The sequence below is a fragment of the Rhamphochromis longiceps genome, linkage group LG8 (genome assembly GCF_057381845.1).
Source record: "Rhamphochromis longiceps isolate RC_006_pf linkage group LG8, R_longiceps_female_GT1.1, whole genome shotgun sequence".
Classification (NCBI taxonomy): domain Eukaryota; kingdom Metazoa; phylum Chordata; class Actinopteri; order Cichliformes; family Cichlidae; genus Rhamphochromis; species Rhamphochromis longiceps.
In genome coordinates this window covers 13,798,406-13,816,926 of record NC_140564.1, presented here as the reverse complement: position 1 = coordinate 13,816,926, position 18,521 = coordinate 13,798,406, and the positions used below count along the sequence as shown (strand labels likewise).

The following is an 18,521-nucleotide window of genomic DNA, read 5'->3' as shown; positions in this document are numbered from 1 at the left end:
TTAAAGATCAGTTTTAAAGCTTAAAGCTGTGCTAGTGGAGCTCTGAGGCTCTAGTTAAGCAGAGCCATACTTTGAGTTAAATCCTCACAAAGACATTGCTAACATGTTGGTGTTTAGCAAGTAAATGTTAGTGTTTATACCCTAAACACACAGTACAGTTTAGGTTCTTCTGTTTCAGTCCTCACCATCGTGATGGACAGACTAACCACCTGATCGATCGACTGCAGATCAAATTGGTAGTTTGTAGAAAATTCGATGGATCAGTTTAAATGTAGAAAAAGGGATGCATGCTGTAAGTGGAGTTTATTGCAGCCTTGAGCATATGATGTCATGTGATGGCTCAAAGTTGTGAGACGCTACTTGTTTAGACATCTGGGTAGCTGCACTCTGATGACAAGGTGGCTAATGGCTGCATGGCAGTCTGCTGAATTTGAAACATCTGGGACAGTGTTTGGAAAAAGTGGTTGCTGTTAAAATGGTATGTGCCATGAAGATCTGTATGTGAAATTCTCTAGGAGCGTCCAGTCACAGCCTGAAATCCAGTAAATATAGATGTTGGGTCTCATTTTAAGCCCCCAAACCACACACATCTAAGTTCTACTTTAATACACAGGCCATTACATCTAATATAATACAGATGGTTGTGTAAATGGATGCCTTCCAACACATATGGTGGTAAGATTTACAGTATACATATGTAGAAAACAAAGGGTGTCCAGATAAAATGTTATGAAAGAAGAGTACTCGCTGACAAAAACTAAAAATTGTGTTAGTAAATAAAAGTTAATAACAAAAAGGGTTTTAGGCACAGTAACCATCCATAGTTAATAATGTGACATCATATGCCTTTGTTGTGGTGTATTGTTTATGGTCCTCAAGTTAACACAGTAACAAGACTAAGAAGTGTACGAGCAGCTCTGCGAGGCTGTGCTGTAAGCATGCTGACATGCTGCCAAAACGCAACATGTTTTTATCAGCTATTAGCAAAAAAAAAGAAGAAGTTTAGTGAAATAAAGGTCAGCGATATGGCATCATCAAACTCGTGCTAATTCCACAGAAGTCAGTGTATTAATCTTCGTTCGTCTCTATACTGGGCCCCTGGCTGTGGACAGCCAACCCTGGGCTGTTCGTGGCACAGTCATTTTCTAAGTAAACTGCGCATGTACACTACCAGTCAAAAGTTTGGGCACACCTTCTCATTTTATGGTTTTTCTTTATTTTCAAGACTATTTACATTGCAGATTCTCACTGAAGGCATCAAAACTATGAATTAATACATATGGAATTATGTAGTAAACAGAAAAGTGAAATAACCCAAAATATGTTTTATATATGGTAAATGGCCTGCATTTGTATAGCGCTTTTCTAGTCCATAGGACCCCAAAGCGCTTTACACTACATTCAGTCATTCACCCATTCACACACTGGTGATAGCAAGCTACATTGTAGCCACAGCTGCCCTGGGGCGCACTGACAGAGGCGAGGCTGCCGGACACAGGCGCCACCGGGCCCTCTGACCACCACCAGTAGGCAAACATGGGGTTAGTATCTTGCCCAAGGATATTTGGCATGCAGCCAGGGATCAAACCACCGACCTTCTGATTAGTGGCTGACCTGCTCTGCCACCTGAGCTACAGCCACCCCAATATTAGATTCTTCAAAGTAGCTACCCTCTTTGCAAACTCTTGGCATTCCCTTGATGAACTTCATGAGGTCGTCACCTTAAATGGTTTTCCAACAGTCTTCAAGAGTTCCCAGAGATGCTGAGCACTTGTTGGTGCTTTTGCCTTCACTCTGTGGTCCATCTCATCCCAAACCATCTCGATTGGGTTTAGGTCAGGTGACTCTGGAGGCCAGGCCACCTGGCACAGCACTCCAGGACTCTCCTTCTTGGTCAAATAGCCCTTAAACTGCCTTGGATAATAATAAAGGATTTAGATTTAGGCTTTTGAATAGCAATAAATCTCATAGGATGATAGGGTCCCAAGACCAATACTAACATGCCCTGACCTACAGACTTAGGCTTACAAACAGCGTGCAAACTAAACTAAACCAGCCAACAGATGATGTCCCGACTTTCCAAACAGGACGTTATGAATTTATCATTTAAGTTAGCTTGGTGCACTGTGCATGATGTTCCTAAAATCATGAAGCCTTTTAACCTCTGTGATAATATGTTGCATATCTTTAAGTCCTATATAGCTGCGGGTTTGCATACTTTTTGCATTTGCTGATTCAGACCGGGTGGGTCGCAGCTTGCTGTTTTATATGGAACACATTGCCTGAGGAATGGTTTTGGGTGTGTTCATAGCAGATAAAGGAATTCACATATAGGGTACATGTTAATGTTCAACCTCAAAATGAAGTTTGCATTTCTTTTGATGGGTGGGTGCAGATTCAAATATGGTAAATCAACAGTATCCGGTGATTGAATTTATGCAAAAATGCATTACAACAGTGTTATGCAGTACTAGTCCTTTTTTCCACATCCTCTTTACATTTTACAGTATTACTTTTATTGACTACAGATGGGGAAACACATTATTCAGTTTATTAATTGTGTTAAAAAAATAACAGTTTATCTGTTATTTTCTCATCAAGTCTTGTCGTTGTTTTTGCAAAATGTTTCTCTTGTCTTTTAATGTAGTCACAAGTTAGCGCTCCGGCTGGGCGTTGGGTCATGCTTCCGGAATCCAGACGAGTCAGTGGAAAACCTTAAGTGCAGCTGCAGTCTGTGAATACATTTCAAATGTCTGAATACGTTCTCGCTGTGGAATGACACCCACTCTGTGTTTTGCTGTCTGGGGCTTTTTACAAAATGTTGCTGTGACGTTTACAGCAAGGACAAATGCCTGTTGACATGATATTGTGTTATCTGTCATTCAAGAATTTGGGTTGCAAAAACAAGACTGGGGGAATAAAAAGTAGATATACTGTATCTCATTCTAGCTCTAATATTTGATGCAGAAAGAAGAGCATGCTTTGAAGAATACATAATGTTCATCAGCTTGTTACTTAGTATCAAACCTAACGATTCCTCTCGGTTTTGGAATAGACACGCAGCGTTAGCTCAGCAATCACGCAGTAAAGACTCTGACTTCTGCAGTGGCTGTAAAAGTAGGTTAGTGATTTTAAACAAACAAATCCTTGTTCCCACTCAGTTAAGTTGGTGCGGCATCATTGGCTGCAGGCTGGGGTGGTGTGGGTAGGCCCAGTTGGAATGGTAGATGGACTCCTTAGTGGAGTTTTTTTGTTGTTTGTTTTTTGGGGGGATTGTTTTTTCATCTTCAACACTTTGAACCACGAGAAGAATGTCGCACCACTAAGCTTTAAGGTGTAGGGAGCTTTTTCCCACATGCATGCTGCCCCCTGGTGATTGCATTTAATTTTTATTTGTCTATTTTTTGCATTTGGCAACTGATTGCAAGTTGTTGCAGCAGCCAGCTGGTTGCCCAGAGATGCATGTGTGCAACACTTTCAACCTCTGGGCGACCACTTTCCATCACTAGGCACAGACCAGCTGATTGGAGCCAACCTATTTACAAATTAATCACAGTTCATATCAGACTGACTGCAACCACACTCAAGCAGATTGGAGGTTTATATAATTGCCAATTAATTACTAAACATGGAGAGATTGCCAAAAACTGTGGGAGTAAGCCAGAGAACCCACACTAGACAGTGAAAATATGCAAACTCCACACAGAAAAGTCCCATTCTGGTTTTAAATTCAGGACCTTCTTGCCGTGAGGCAACGATGCTAACCACCCCACAGCTGTACTTCCCATTCCAGCTGGTTGTATCCAGAATACTTCAGTAGCTGCGTCAATGTTTGCAATGGAATTTGTGTTTTAGAGTTACTTCTTGGAATTTGAGTGTAAATAGTTAATGTGAATGTTCTGTTTAATTTGAATTTCTGTCGAAGCAGATGGCAACATATTTGCAACAGACAGGAACAGATTTGTGGTTTTCTCCAATTTCACATTATTATCACAAACAATTCCGTACTCGACCCCATTCATTAGCAAACTGATAGAAGACGAGATTGCAAGTTTATTGCACATGGTCTTAACAATTTTGGTGATACTGTGGTCGGCAACCACTGTTTTCTCCACTGTGACTGCAACGTTGAGCAATTTTATTATTACCTAGCCAACTGGAGGTAATAGAGCAACCAATGGATGCAACAATAAAATAATTTTTACTTTTTTTCCCTTAATTTAATTTGTTGTTAGGAAATGAAAGCCTTTTCTAGATCATGTATGTTAATGGTCAAATAGCTGTTAAGGTCTGTTTCGGTTTCCACCAGCTCCAAAGCTAATCGTCAAACCCGTCACTAAATTTGTGTGTCAACTGGTGCTATATAGGTACTTTACATCAGGCTTATTGCTTTCTTCGCATGGCTGATGAGAGCAGTGAAGCAAAATAGCCATACACCCAGAGAGGTGAGCTGAGAGATGCTACAACACTTAATAAACTTAATAAAGTGCAGAGCTGTGTGTTAATTATCTGGGTTTGGTGAAAACCTGAAATATTCTCCAAAGCAGCTTTAGACTGGTATTTTCTTACATAATGCTAATCGTGTTGCAGTGTGTCATTTATCCCACTTAACCATTGAAAGCTCTGAGCTTTTCAGCTCATTATACTAATTAGCAAATATTAGCAGTCTATCACTCTAAACTGAAATGGCAAGTATCTCTTACAAAGAGATGACTGAAAAGTAAAAAAATCATACGTGTGTCAAGACTGTTCAGTGGATGGAAATAAAAAGAAAGCCAATGAACATAGAAGGTCATAAACGCTTCAAGTTCTTTGTGCTGTTGATGCCGTACCCTGCTTGTTCTGTCTCCTCTACAATGTTTTTCTTCTTGTCTTTCTTCTGCCCTTCCCCTCCTGCTGAACTTTGTGCTTTCGAGATATACACACAGTCTCTGAGTAATTTTCTGCAGGTCCACTCACTGCGAAATCTATCCAGTCAGCAGAAAAAGACATTACTGAGAATGATTAAAGATTTTTTATTCTTCAGGGCTACTCAAACCCATGGGGGACTTCAACCCACAAGTCACAGTGTGTTTAGCATCAGTGACTAGTAATGATGCATATAGTACCTCCCTTTGTGCTTTTAGCAATTTTGGAAACTCAAGGTTGCTACAAATAATCATACATATGCATAATGTTGCAGAAGATACGATGTTCCCAATACTGTATAATGCACAATAGCTTGGTCTAAGGGCTGAATGTAAACCTGAATGTAGCACGTATGATGTGACTCAGCTGCAGAGACAAAAGAAAGCAAGACCACCCGATTGTAAATTCAGCAATCTAACCTGAAACTATGCGTCTTAAAACTTTAGAAAAATAGATATTATCTAAATACATATTGTCACATTTGATCTTCTGTATTAACAAGGAAATTGAGTTTACTTCTACTGAAAATCAGATGGAATTGCACCACAAGTAATTTGGATGTTCAAATGCTTCATTCTAGCGTGTCTGAAGCGCTGCTCCCTGAGATCTCACTTTAGTTTGGACAAAGAGCTTAAATGTGTCTCTTACCCGACATTCTTCTTCTTCATTTCCTGTCCTTGCATCTAAAATTATTAGACAAACAATTCAAGAAAACCCCTACAGGTTCCCTACAGGACAACGTAAAAGCAACCATTGCTGCACTTGAGAGCAAAACTGCAAAAGCCACTGTGAAACGGCAGAGGCCCTGTAGTTGTATTTTCATTATAAACCTACACAAAACCTACATTAAACACCTTTTCCTCCATCTGATTTATCTGCAATATGTTCATCAGATCAGTACATTCAATGTTCTTTTAATGTCAAATTATACAGTGTTATGTAATTGGCTGCCACAGTATTTTTCATGTTAAGCTAAGCGTGCTTACTCTTTTTTTTTAATGGATTACAGTGTTTTTCCAGGAGTGGTCTTAAATCTGGCAAAACAACTGAAAACTAGCTATTTAGCAACACAGATCTCCAGTCTCTGTAAAACAGAGAACTGCACAGTGACTAAACAGACTGTTTACTTGCTGCTTCGGTCTTCTAGTGGCCATGCTGGCTCAGACAGACCAAAGCAGGTCAGAAACTTGGCCTTGGAGTTGAACTAAATCACTGAACCACTGGCATGTTTTCTTGCACTTTGATATGAGCCAACAGGTTTTTCCCATTATCTCACTCCCACAGTGGAATTGACTGATAAAGCTCTTCATCTTTCCCTTGCTCTGTCCTTCCTTTTCTTTTGCTTCTTTGTTTCTCGGCTCTCAGATGGCTTACAACAAGACACATGGTTTTCATCTCATTAGTACAGAGAAAACGCTGTCACTCGGCTATGACAAGTTGCTATGACACAACTTCACACCGCCGTTGGGCGTCATCACTTAGTCGGCAATCTGTGGCCGGCCCTCACCTTTCTGAACTTTTGCTTTCTGAGTCCAGACCGCACACTGCTAAACTTCGGTGTTCAACTCAGGTCATTAAAATTAGATCAAGGGATTGTGGTGGGAATAAGACACCGTATAAAATGGTGTCATCAAGAATCAGAGAATGAAAAGGACCACTTCCTCTCCCAGCACTGTTTGGACAGGTGAGTGAAACTGCAAGCTAGGCCTCAATCCCATGACTGTAGCCACCTCAGACAATCACAACTGCTCCAAGGCAAACATGAGCCACAGTGGTCCAGAAGCACAGATAAGCAGCTAAAAACCAAACGTGGATGTCCTCAGATTCACCCTCGTGTTAAGTAAATACTCAAGAATGATCCCCACACTTCGTCACAAGTATTAGCTGCAAATTTCACCAGACTTTTTATTCTTTCTCCCCTCCTCTGTTGCTATAATGGAACAATTTGCACAAGAACCTGGCTGCTGCCTTTCCTTCAGGTTTGAACCCGTCTGCATGTGTATGTGGGACTCTTTCTGTTTGCGCTGCACTTTTTATTGAACTAAATGCTACAGTCTACCTCAGACCTTTTTTTTCTTATTATTTTGGGAGAATTTTGTTTAGCTTGTAGGTCTTGTCCTCTTTCTCTGCTCAGTCAGCCTCCCAGGAATGTAAGCCTTGATGTGGGGGGAGCAAGTCATGTCATCAGAACTGCAAAAACACAGAGAAAACGCTTAGAAGAGGCTTTTTTCCCCAGTTGACCGGCGTTTGTAACCATTCTGAATTAAAGGATAAAACCACTAAGAGTTACATAATACATAGATATAATAGTGCAGAGGCGTTTTGGCTTCATTTGAGCAATCAATTGGTTTGTTTTTTTAGCATTTGCTCTTGATAAGGTTTTTGTATGAGTCAAAGAAGTTCTGATAAACCACGCTTGAAATTTCTGTGCAGTAGCTGTAAAATAAGTCTTGAGCTTTGTAAGTCAGACATGTCAGCGTTGCTCGTGGGCAGCTGTACTGACCTCTTGGATATATTAAATGAGCAGTGGAAGTATTATTTCCTACTTTAAACAAAAATTATATGAAACAAATACATCTAACAAAGCATTTAATGAAGGCTTAGAGTCTGGTTTGGCACGATAAAAAGTCTTGAATGACTGAGGCATGATGGGAAACTCCCTGGTATTCCCTGGCTCTATCCTCCCCAAATCCTGGCCAAATGCAATAATTACCCCTCTGCTTCCAAGCAATAACACAAAAACACCAGGGGTTAAAACCTCTTTGACATGCTATTGCAGGAAAATAACATTAGTCACAATTCATTTCCATTTCAAGCCAGGCCATGCAACTGGCGCTGTTTTCCAAAACACCCAACTCCTATAAGAAAGGCTAAGTTGGTTCCTGCAAGTTTAGCTATCCATGTAATACAAATACAAATACACATGACTATTATCAGCTTAAAGCATGAGAAACCTGCTTGCAAGGAATGGTTGATTCACCTTGTTGTGTCTAGAGGTCTCAGACAGCTATATGGACCATTAGTGTGCAAGGAACTCATTCAGCTAGAAAGTAGGATAACAGAGTGGATGTTTAGTCTGTTTCCCATTTTCTCCCATCACAAGGATATGAACTTCCACTTTAAGCATATGACATGCCTTTGTGTTTCGTCTCTTTCTTAGAGAACTGCATAGATGAATGCAGGTGAATAAGTTGAATTAAGATTGAAACAGACAAACAAACAAAACGTACTCATATCAGTACTGAAAATAACACTAAATAATTCCTGCTTCATCCTCTTCCAATTTTACCACCATCAGTTGGCTCATTTACACGTTGTTATCTCTCTGGCTTCTTCCCTAGCTGGTTACTTTATGCCCAAAACTCTCTCCCCTAATGATCGCTCTTAATAAAATCGCCCCACAGCACACATGGTGTCTGGCTAGAGGAAATGAAGGCAGCTCCACAGGGTATCATTTTATGATAGTTCACTTTTATGGAGGATCATCTAGGGAGACCGCGGTCTGTTTCCTCATCCTCAAGGGCCACGTTAATGATACAGGAGTTTGCTAAATCATACTCCCGTTCCTGCCACAAATGACTATTACACACATATTTTCGTTACAAAATAATCCATATTCATAACAAAATTAAGTTTTACATTTATCCCTCTGAGGATCACTAACAAATGGCGTATTAGATTAACTATTTCTTGCTAATGAGTATGATAGCATGTTTGTTATGTTTGGCAGCTCAGGAATGAAAGTCAAATTACTTTAATTAAATAAATTAAAACAGTACTTTTATTGCAAGTAAATGACACGCAGTAAAGGCACTGCTAACAGGTTGAGCAGTTGTGTTTTGCCTGGCATATATACAGCTTGTTCTTCATGTTGTGGAGCTAATGACTAGACCCCCTGTCATTTTTGGCTAACGAAGCTCTTATCCTCTTGTATGAGTACTCTAGCATATGAAGGTTAGAGTCTAACTGATACAGCAGATAACTTATGAAGTTGTTTTTTATGTTTTCATTTTCTTATTTTTATTTGAACTGCTACAATCACTTACTATGATATCAAGCAGAGTCATATTTCTCACATTTTTCTTGATATAACCTTTTTTTTAAATGTGCCATCCGTTTTCTAGATCTGGCAGTGTGAAGGATCACTGGAATGAAATCTATGAGTTTGTGAAGAACTTAGCAGAAAAATTTAAAAGGTAAGAGACACTTAATGAGCGTGTGTGAACAGACACAATTAAGCCAACAGATTTGCATAGATAAATGTGGTAATATAGGTGATATACACCGTATAGTGCAAGATCAACATTTGGAACCAACATTGTCAGTCTCCAAACAGCATGTTGCCTCGTATTCGACTTCCTGGAGCCCAGAGATATAAATTACTGAAGAGAAAAGCACATTTTACAGAGTAGTCACTCTGGTAAAGTGAAAAAATCTGTCCTTACAGCTACAGCTTGCCATATGCTAAGTCACTCAGTATCCGGGCTGATGATTCACTCAGTCTCCAGTAGTTGTGTCAGTGACTACAGGCAAAAATGTCTTTATGTATGTGAGCTGGCTTGGTTTGATGGACTGTCTAGTTTAAAGTTCTTTTCCTCCAAATGTCTCTAAGATCTCTCTCATCTCTCTAAGATGCAGATATTGCATCTATAATTTCAAAATTGAAATATCATTCTTAAAATATGGCATATATTTAAAAGCAAGAAGTTTCAATAAATAGCCAGCTGTCAGCCAGACTGAAAGGCTTTTTCCCCACACGGTTTGAAGGCCACAACACCTGGAGCTTTGTGGCCTAGTCATAGCAAAGAACAGCTCCTCCTCAAAGCTGTAGTTTTTTAACAACTATGCAAAAAGTTTTAAACAATCCAAATCTGTGCTAACTTACTGTCTCAAACAAGAAACACACATTCTTGCTTCAAATAATTGAAGTGTGAGTAATTCCTTTCACCAGTAAACAGAACTTTTCCACATCTGAAGATTCAGCAATGCAGCCTCAATATCAACATTTATGTCACTGTCACGCAACAAAGGGTTCAAATCCTGCACACTGGAACAACTTCATGTCACATGGCTTCTTTGTGTGCTCTAAACAAATAATCGATCTCAAGCTAGAAACACAGATTGCTGGAGTGAATCAGTTAAGTCGTTTGTCTCCAGCAAGATATCTGTTGAAGAAAAGAGAAGAAAGAAAAGTCATGAATACGAAGAGTTATTTTATGTTTTCTAGGAAAATTGTTATATTGTTTGTGTTTTATTGTTATTACTTAGAATAACTGTTTCTGATCAATCTCAGATGACATAGAAATGTTTGTATTGCTCACACATGGTGTTGTCCTTAGTGGACGAATACTAATATCTGTACTTCCTGGTCATTCTTTTGGATGAACCGTTAATAATACGTGTGATGCTTTATTTGCTCTTTCTTTTTACCTTTTATAGTCCTATGCTGAGGATGTCTTTCATAACATTTTCCTCAAGAGCGTCCATCATTTTGAAACTGACGGAAAACAGGTGAATTAATTTCTCTTATATAACCTTACAATGAATACAACCTTTTAATGTCAGTATTTAGACACAGCTAACATTAGCTGAGTGTTTTCATGTGCAAATTTTTGTAGCATGAAGTGATCTCACGCGACAGTAAACTTAATCCACTGCATCAGAATCAATGCAGATAAAACTGAAAATTGGCCCATGTCACTGTGGAACTGTCACAGAATAACATTTGTTGAATAAGAGACAAGAATGAGAATGAGAGCACTGATAATTGCTATTGTGTAAACAAGTTTCATTTCTAACAGAAGTGGCTATAGCTTAGAATAGAATAATCCTTAAGTAGTGAAAGTATTCAGATATTTTGCTGGTCAAGCCCCCAAATATGTCATTGTCAATAAATTCACAGCTCAAAGGAACACAACACATAAGAAGCAACGATTTTAATGCAGTTAAAAAAAAATCTTAAATGCAAATATTGAATACATGTAAGCAAGATGGGATCCCCCAGAAGCTAATAGTAGTAAATTAAACTAATAAAGACAAAACTGAAAACAGGAGTGCTAGGAAGTCCCAAGTGAGTCAGTAATTAATAAGCAAAAATGTAAACAGCAACTGATGCAAAATACTGGTGCTCTGAGAATCCCCAGAGCACTATTTCCTTTGGCTTGGTGTGCAAGTGTCTTGTTGTGTTTTAAAAGTATTTTTGAGAAAAAGTTCTGAACCAGTTTTGTGTCTACACGTAACTTTTAAGCTGTATCTATAGGCACTTTGTTATTAGCATCTTATTATTTGTTCTCATTTCCTTAGTTGAATCTACAAGAAATTGGCAAAGATAACATAGTTTAGTGGATAAATAGAATATAAAATAGTATTTTTGCACCAAGAGTGGGATACCCACTAATCAGCTGAATCACCTTGGCATACTCTGCAGAGATATGCCAAGGTGATTCAGCTGATTGCTGGGAATCACATTGCTCTACATACATACAAAGGCATAGGTATGCCAAATTATACAAGAACTGGACTGAAAATTAGTGGCAACAGGTCTTTGTGGAATGATGAAATTTCAAATTTTTGGTGCAAATAATCACCCTACATATATATGAAGGAGGTCAGCTGAGAAGTATAACAATGAGCATCTAGAGCCATCCATAAAATATGGTGAATGATCTGTCATGGTTTGGGGCTGTATTTCAGTCAGTGGTAGGAATCTTGTAAAAATTGATGGAATTATGAATGCAGAAAAGTAGTTTCAGAGTTCAGTCCACCATGCAGTATCAGGAAAGCATCTGACTGGCAGCAGCTTCATTCTTCGGCTTGACAATGATCCCAAATGCACTGCCAATGGAGTAAAAGCATAACTGGATAGAAAAATACACAATGAAACACTGTCAGTCATGGATTGGCCTCCCCAGAGCCCAAACTTCAGCATTATTGAATGACACTGGAGAACTATTCCTGAATACTTAAAAAAATTATAAGAAAGCTTGAATATAAGAGTTGAGTTTGTGTTGAAGAATAATGGTGGTCATACCAAATATTGACTTTCAAGCTCATTAGAATTGTACAAACTCTGTATTTGCTTTATATATAATAACCAAAAAAGTTTAATCAGTACCGTAGGTTAGCTTCCAGAAATGCACAGGCAGGACAGGAATCCAATTGTGCTTTGTTACTTTCTGCAGAGTCGACATCACGAAGGGTTTGAACGCACTGAACAGAGAGGTTCCCGGTGGAGATACCTTCATGCACCTCGGATTACAGCTTGTGAGTGTGTGCTGTAATGTGTAACATTTTTACACTGCAAAATCAGTCTGTTAAGAACAGAGCTACTCAAGGCTCCTTCTATTACCTGTTTAAATCTGAAATGTGCTATGACTTTATTTAAAGGCAAATCAGCAGATAAGGAAAGAGAACTTTGGTAAGCATTAATAAACATAATTATCTCATTTTTTGGGCAACAATGGAGCACATGGTGAAGTTACAACACAGCGTATATGATTTGCAGGTACTGCCAGCGTGATTATTGCTCTGACTGATGGAGAGCTACATGAGCATCAGCTTAGAGATGCACAACATCAGGTAACAAATTCACACTAACACTGATTTTCCAGGGGACTCTGGTTAGAGCTCAGTAACAGGGCTAAACTGGAAGCAGAATTGCTCTCATTAGCTTCATGACTGACAGTTTTCTGGAGTTTGCTCAACTTTTTGCCTTTGTTGTTCAAACAGGCGAATGAAGCCAGATCTCTGGGAGCTATTGTGTACTGTGTTGGTGTCAAAGACTTCAACGAGACACAGGTAATTCAGATGTAACAAATTTGTGCAGTATATGGAAGTTTATTCCCTTTAATCCCCCAAATATAAGACATTTGATTAGAGAAAAAAGCAAAAATTCACCACAGGACATGTACTCTACCACATGTGCTCATTATTCTGGAAAAGAAGAAATCTTACAAATTGGGTAACCCATCATTTTCCCTGTGAACCAACTCCAGTGATTTTTAACTCTGATCTCTTCAAATGTTCTCTTACTGTACAGTTCTTTACCTCTAAAACATCTGAAATTGCTTCAAATGAGTATGAGTGCATTTGAGGCAGCTTTCCCCCTGTCATGGCCTCATCTTTCATTGTTGAAGTTTATTTAGCCTCCTTTGATTATTTAGTTTGTTAATCCTTCCTCTGTTCTCTTCTGTTTGTGTACCTCTGTCTGAACTTCTTTCCCACTGTAGCTGGCCACCATTGCAGACACCATTGAACATGTGTTTCCTGTGTTGGGAGGCTTCCACGCCCTGCGGGGTGTCATTGATTCGGTAAATAAACACTTTTCCTTGCAGAGAAACTAGCCCATACAGGCTCCGTTCAGACATCTGTATTTACATATTCAACACAAGATCCCTTTTCACTGCAATGTCATTTTAAACAGTTGTTTATTTGAAAGCAAAACCTGACTTTTGAAAACACTATTGTACAATTTCATAATGACTGAATATCTCTTTAAGATTTTAGATTTTATTTTCTCTCAGACCAGTTAATACAGTGCTCCTTTTAAGCTTTTAAAAGGAGCACTGACTTGTCTAGGTTTCAACTCTCTGCTCAGTATTCTGTCATGCAACACGCAGAACTGTAACTCTTTGTGTATACTGGCTGAAACACACACAGTCAGAGTTCAGTTCAAGCAGGGTAAGCTACTTCAACTTGCGTTCTCTCCTACAGCTAGCATGGTGAAAAAAAAGCTTTTTATCAGCTCACTGAGCAATATTTTGCTTTTTCAGTTTTGGATCTGTGACAATCACAGTGACAGTGTAGGATCAAGTGAATCAAGGACCAGTCGCGCAGGTTTGAGACTTGTTCACGAACATCTGGCAACCACCGGTCATGGGGGTCAAATTAGTATTCATCAACTGGTAGAGAGTGGTTGTTTGAGGTTTATGGCAGTCATTGGGAAAATGACTGATAAATCTCGAGTCACATGGTCTTGTTGACTGATCAGTGACCCCCATTTTCCCCTAGCAGCCTACCTGTCAGTTGGGAAAAATGTGTGTTCCTCAGCTGGTCGGCAGAAACATTCTTTGTGATTGCTTTGGTTGTTAGGATATTGTTGCGGTCTCCCGTGGTTTGCATGGAAGTGATGGACTTGTCTACAAACACTGGCCAGCTGCTCTCTGAGCTGAAGTGAAAATGTAAGAACTGCAATACAAACCGGAATTGGAGACCTTCATTGTGAAAGTTGTTTCTTTTGAAACATGTTGGCTGAAGCTCTGAGGCAAACCTCCATTTCTGTTTAATACCACTCAGCTAGTAGTTGGAAGTGTTTGCAGACAGACGTGAATCTACAGGCAAAGCTGTCACAAGGAGATTTTTGGTTTATTACCCTCTTCTTTCTCACCCACCAACAGCCAGCAACCTCCAGGAACGGCTGCCAATCAGTCTGGGAAAATGTAATTTTCCCTTGAAATCTGTGGCTGTATCACATCCAAATTTTAGGCAATGACATCACATGAGAAATCTCAATATACTCAGCTAAATCACAATTTTCTAAAGCCTAATATTCTCAGCTGCAGTCGTCCTTTCGGCGAATAATAAACAAAGGTAGGCTCATAGTCGTTAGCCAGTGACCAGATCATTTCCAGCTGAAATGATTGTCATTTGAACATTTAATCCGTTGTAGCTCCAAGAGTTTGATAATGGTCAAATAGCTAAAAACATTATCTTATGTAATTACCAAATCATTTTTCCTTGACCTTAATGGAATGCATTGTGTGTCTCACTGTTTTATTACGCAGAGTATATAAAAAAGAAAAAAACCCTGAAAAATATCTAAGGCTGGAATTTCTTTTAAAAGATTTTCACTTCCTATTTAAAGGATCGGTCATTTTTAAGTCTTGCTTTTATTAATGCTTTAAACATCTCTAATGTAAAAGTATTAAGATTGGAGAACATAACCATCGGAAAGTAAGTTACACTAGTCCCTTCACTTTGATAATTTAAGATAAAGTTGTCACAATGAGATGTGCAGAGTGTAGAGTCAGAGTCATAAAAGGCAGGATTCAGAACTCGGAGGATCCAACAGCTAAAAGCTTTAATTGCTAAAAGGTAGGATAAAAGGTATATCAATGTAAAATAAATCCATAAAGAGAACTGAAGATCTCAAAGGGTTGAAAAGAGGGGAATGAATCGCAAGCATTACAAATCATGTGACAAAAATCAAACAGGATTATTTATATGCACATGACTAACTGGGGATTGGAAACAGAATGGGGAACTAGAGGCTGATGGAGGTAATCAAGACATAAGATCTTTCAAAGCAGGAAATAACAGGAAATAACTAAAAGAGCACTAGTGCTTACATAAATACTTACACTTAGCAAGATCTCAGACAGGGGAACAAAGAGGAACCAACACAAAAACAGAGAAATGAGACAAAGGGTGCGAACTGCAACTGTCATAGATAAAAATCAAGACATTAACCACGACACATGAAACTGAAACTCAGAACAAATCAGTCGTCAAGAAAAGACAGAAATTAGAGACTCAATAATAATATCACCAGGGAGAAAAACTCATCATTGTACTAAAATAATAAGGAAATCAAAACATGAAAGTATTCAGCTGTATTTGCAAAGCAGGGAGAGTTTTGAGTATTCTGGGAAGAGGTTTAACCCAAACTTGTTTTTTAGACACACACTGATAAGTATTATTAAGGATTATTTTACATCAGATGACTCCCAAATATACAAAAACATATTAATTGAGCTCTTGGCTCATGAACAAGGCTAGTATCAAAATAAATGTGGAAAAATCACTGCTGTCTTTTCTCCCCCAGATCATCAAGAAATCCTGCATTGAAATTTTGGCAGCTGAGCCTTCCAGTGTTTGTGCAGGAGGTGAGGAGCTATAAAACTCACACATTCACAATTACAGCCTGAACTCGGTCCCTCCTGAGTCATCGACACATATGCCAGCAAACCATTGCTCCTTCCACTGTGTCATTTTCATTAGTGGGTGCCTGGTCTCGGCTTCTTTGAATTATGACAATCCCAGACTGAAAGAAATGACCATTTATGGCCATCCAGGTTACTTACAGGAAATCTGCTGGGATGGGGTAACACGGAGGGAATAATATTACAGTCTCATTAAATATTAGAGTCTCATTAAAAGGAGGGACCGTGAGACGGGGGGCAGGGGTGAGATTTCCTGCAGATATGATGTAAAGTAGACACCATTCTTTACTCTCCTGCCAAGAGAAAGATTATGACAGTTAAAGCAACAATAAATGGACATTAAAAGCCACAAATGAACAGATAAAAGCAGGGTTGGATTAAAAGTTTCTGGCAATAGCAGAAGGACTTTGACTGTTTTTCACATCTGCCTTTTATGAAGCAATGAATTACTTTCACCAATAAAGAGGGAAATTATTTAACTTCACACTGAATATTATACCATGGCCTGCTGCTAGAGCAAGCTGCCTCACAGATTTAACCTTATTATATACGTATACGGCTGATATATAACAGTAGTTTCAATTTTTGACAGGCAACATTGTAACTATTTAAGGTCCAGCAGAGACATTAGTTCTATTTATTTTATATTATTCATTTTTATTGTATTTTAAAGCAATGTAAGGAGACTAAGGCCCATGCTATTTTCTCTACATGACAATGGTGGAAAAATAAGCTCAGTTTCACTCAGGTCCACTACAGTCAAGATATTGTTATTTTCTCATCCACCTTATGACATGGATAAGATGGAGAAAACCCTTGTATTTGCAAAGGTGCATAAGTGCAAGCCAGGGAGGACATTAATAACAGGAGTTGTGGCACTGATTTAGTCAGAAACAGCAAGAAAAGCAGGAGCTGCAATAAGGGTGGGTTGCAAGCTGCCTTGCCCATAGCAACTGTGGAGAGGCTTAAATAGAACGACCTGTGTGAGACTGATAAGCTAAGCTGAGCTGAGCTGGAGGCTTCTTGGCTTTTCTGAAATAATACTACATCATTAGAGAGACATCACACCATGCTGGTGTGCAACTGTGCCACATTAAACAGGAAAGTGAGCTTTGTTTAGGATAAAGTAATAAAGTGTCAGATTTTTCTTAGCAAAGACTGTCTGCCAAGTGTCTAAAATGTAAAATTACCTTGTGTAACCAGAGTCTTTTCAAGTGGTGGTGAAAGGGAATGGGTTTCTCCATGCAAGAAACATCGACCAGGTGCTCTGCAGCTTCAAAATCAATGACACCATCACCATCAGTGAGTACACCTATGCTTTGTTTCCTTAATATAAATCAAGCTGAATTGTGACAGATGCATGTGTTATTAGTATACAGTTTCTATGAGGAAAAAGTAGAAACCCTCACAAAGAAACAAAATTCACTTTTCACTCGTGTATGTTGTCTGTACATGCTACATATATGCCACATAGCTCAGTTCTTTTTTCTTGTAGATGAAAAGCCAGCTGATGTAGAAGACACATTCTTATTGTGTCCAGCTCCTGTTATCGATGAAGTTGGAAAGTAAGTCCCTCTTCTTTATAACTTCATGATTTCATTTAGTTATGCAGATCCACTTTCATCACCCTTTCAAGCAAAAGTGCTCATACTTCAGTGCCGTCCATGTGCATCTTAGACCACATAAATATATTCGCATGTATATGTGCACAGACCATAAGACGCCTGCTGTACATTAGCTGTTTATGATCCCCATCCGAGGCCAGATTCCTCCGTTCTCGATCCCAGTAGAGCTTACCAAAATAAAAGAGGCTCTCTCACTGTGGCAGCATATTCAGTGGTAAACCCTTCATAAATACGTCTTAGTTCTATCGTAAATTAGAACAGAGCAGTGAAAACTAAAGCAAATTCTTGGTAGACATAGATAGAAAGTACTGCCTCAAGAAGAAAAACGTAATAAAAGCTAACACTGTTCCACATCTGCATGTAAATTGATACCACATCAATAGTTTGTTTAAAATTTGCTCTGAAGTGTCCAAAAATGAATCAGTTCTGGTATAATGACTTTCAAATTATTGTAGTCCAAGTTTAGATGAGATTCAAATCAGGGATCTGTGCTTGTTGAGGTTCATGAAGCTGATTAACAGTACAATAGAAAAAATGAGCTGCATTTTAAAGTTCAGGATCACAGGGCATTAAAAAGAAGTGTTTCTGTCAGTGTTCAAAGGGGCAATGAAGGGCTCTGAAAACTAAGACAACTGAGGTTGGCCTACTCGAACTTTGACCACATGACTGTCACACAAGTTCTCGGTGTAACCTAAGAAGGGGCCAGAATTGCTTCTCATCAGCTAGCTGTGTTCTCCTTTTAGAGCCCAACTATGCTCCAACATCAACAATCCACAAACCTCTCTAACCTAAGTCTTTATGGGAAGAAAAGTACACTGGGCCACAGAATACAAGGTTGAGTGGATGGTGGTAAAGACTTTAAACACACAAAGTAGGCAGGCGAGACCTTGTCAGCTAATACCAGAGGTTCTCTTCTCACGCTTTCTTTCTTGACTTTTTTAGGGTACTTCTTGTATTTCTATAATTGTTTACAAATTCCTTTATTTAACACTAGAGGTAATATTTGTGCTGGCTGTGGTACGGTAGCAGAGAGAAGTTGATTTGCGTC

At 39.0% G+C, this 18,521-nt stretch overlaps 1 protein-coding gene across 1 annotated transcript in view; it reads left to right on the top strand.

The window, feature by feature from the left end:
• Nucleotides 1-18,521, top strand: part of antxr1c (ANTXR cell adhesion molecule 1c) — a 38,690-nt gene that overhangs the window by 2,304 nt on the left and 17,865 nt on the right. Inside the window, exons 2-11 of the mRNA XM_085415867.1 lie at nucleotides 9,033-9,104; nucleotides 10,348-10,419; nucleotides 12,090-12,171; nucleotides 12,295-12,325; nucleotides 12,413-12,486; nucleotides 12,637-12,705; nucleotides 13,137-13,217; nucleotides 15,731-15,791; nucleotides 17,052-17,150; nucleotides 17,344-17,413. Coding sequence (XP_085271993.1) covers nucleotides 9,033-9,104; nucleotides 10,348-10,419; nucleotides 12,090-12,171; nucleotides 12,295-12,325; nucleotides 12,413-12,486; nucleotides 12,637-12,705; nucleotides 13,137-13,217; nucleotides 15,731-15,791; nucleotides 17,052-17,150; nucleotides 17,344-17,413 — 711 coding nt within the window. The remainder of the gene's footprint in view (nucleotides 1-9,032; nucleotides 9,105-10,347; nucleotides 10,420-12,089; nucleotides 12,172-12,294; nucleotides 12,326-12,412; nucleotides 12,487-12,636; nucleotides 12,706-13,136; nucleotides 13,218-15,730; nucleotides 15,792-17,051; nucleotides 17,151-17,343; nucleotides 17,414-18,521) is intronic.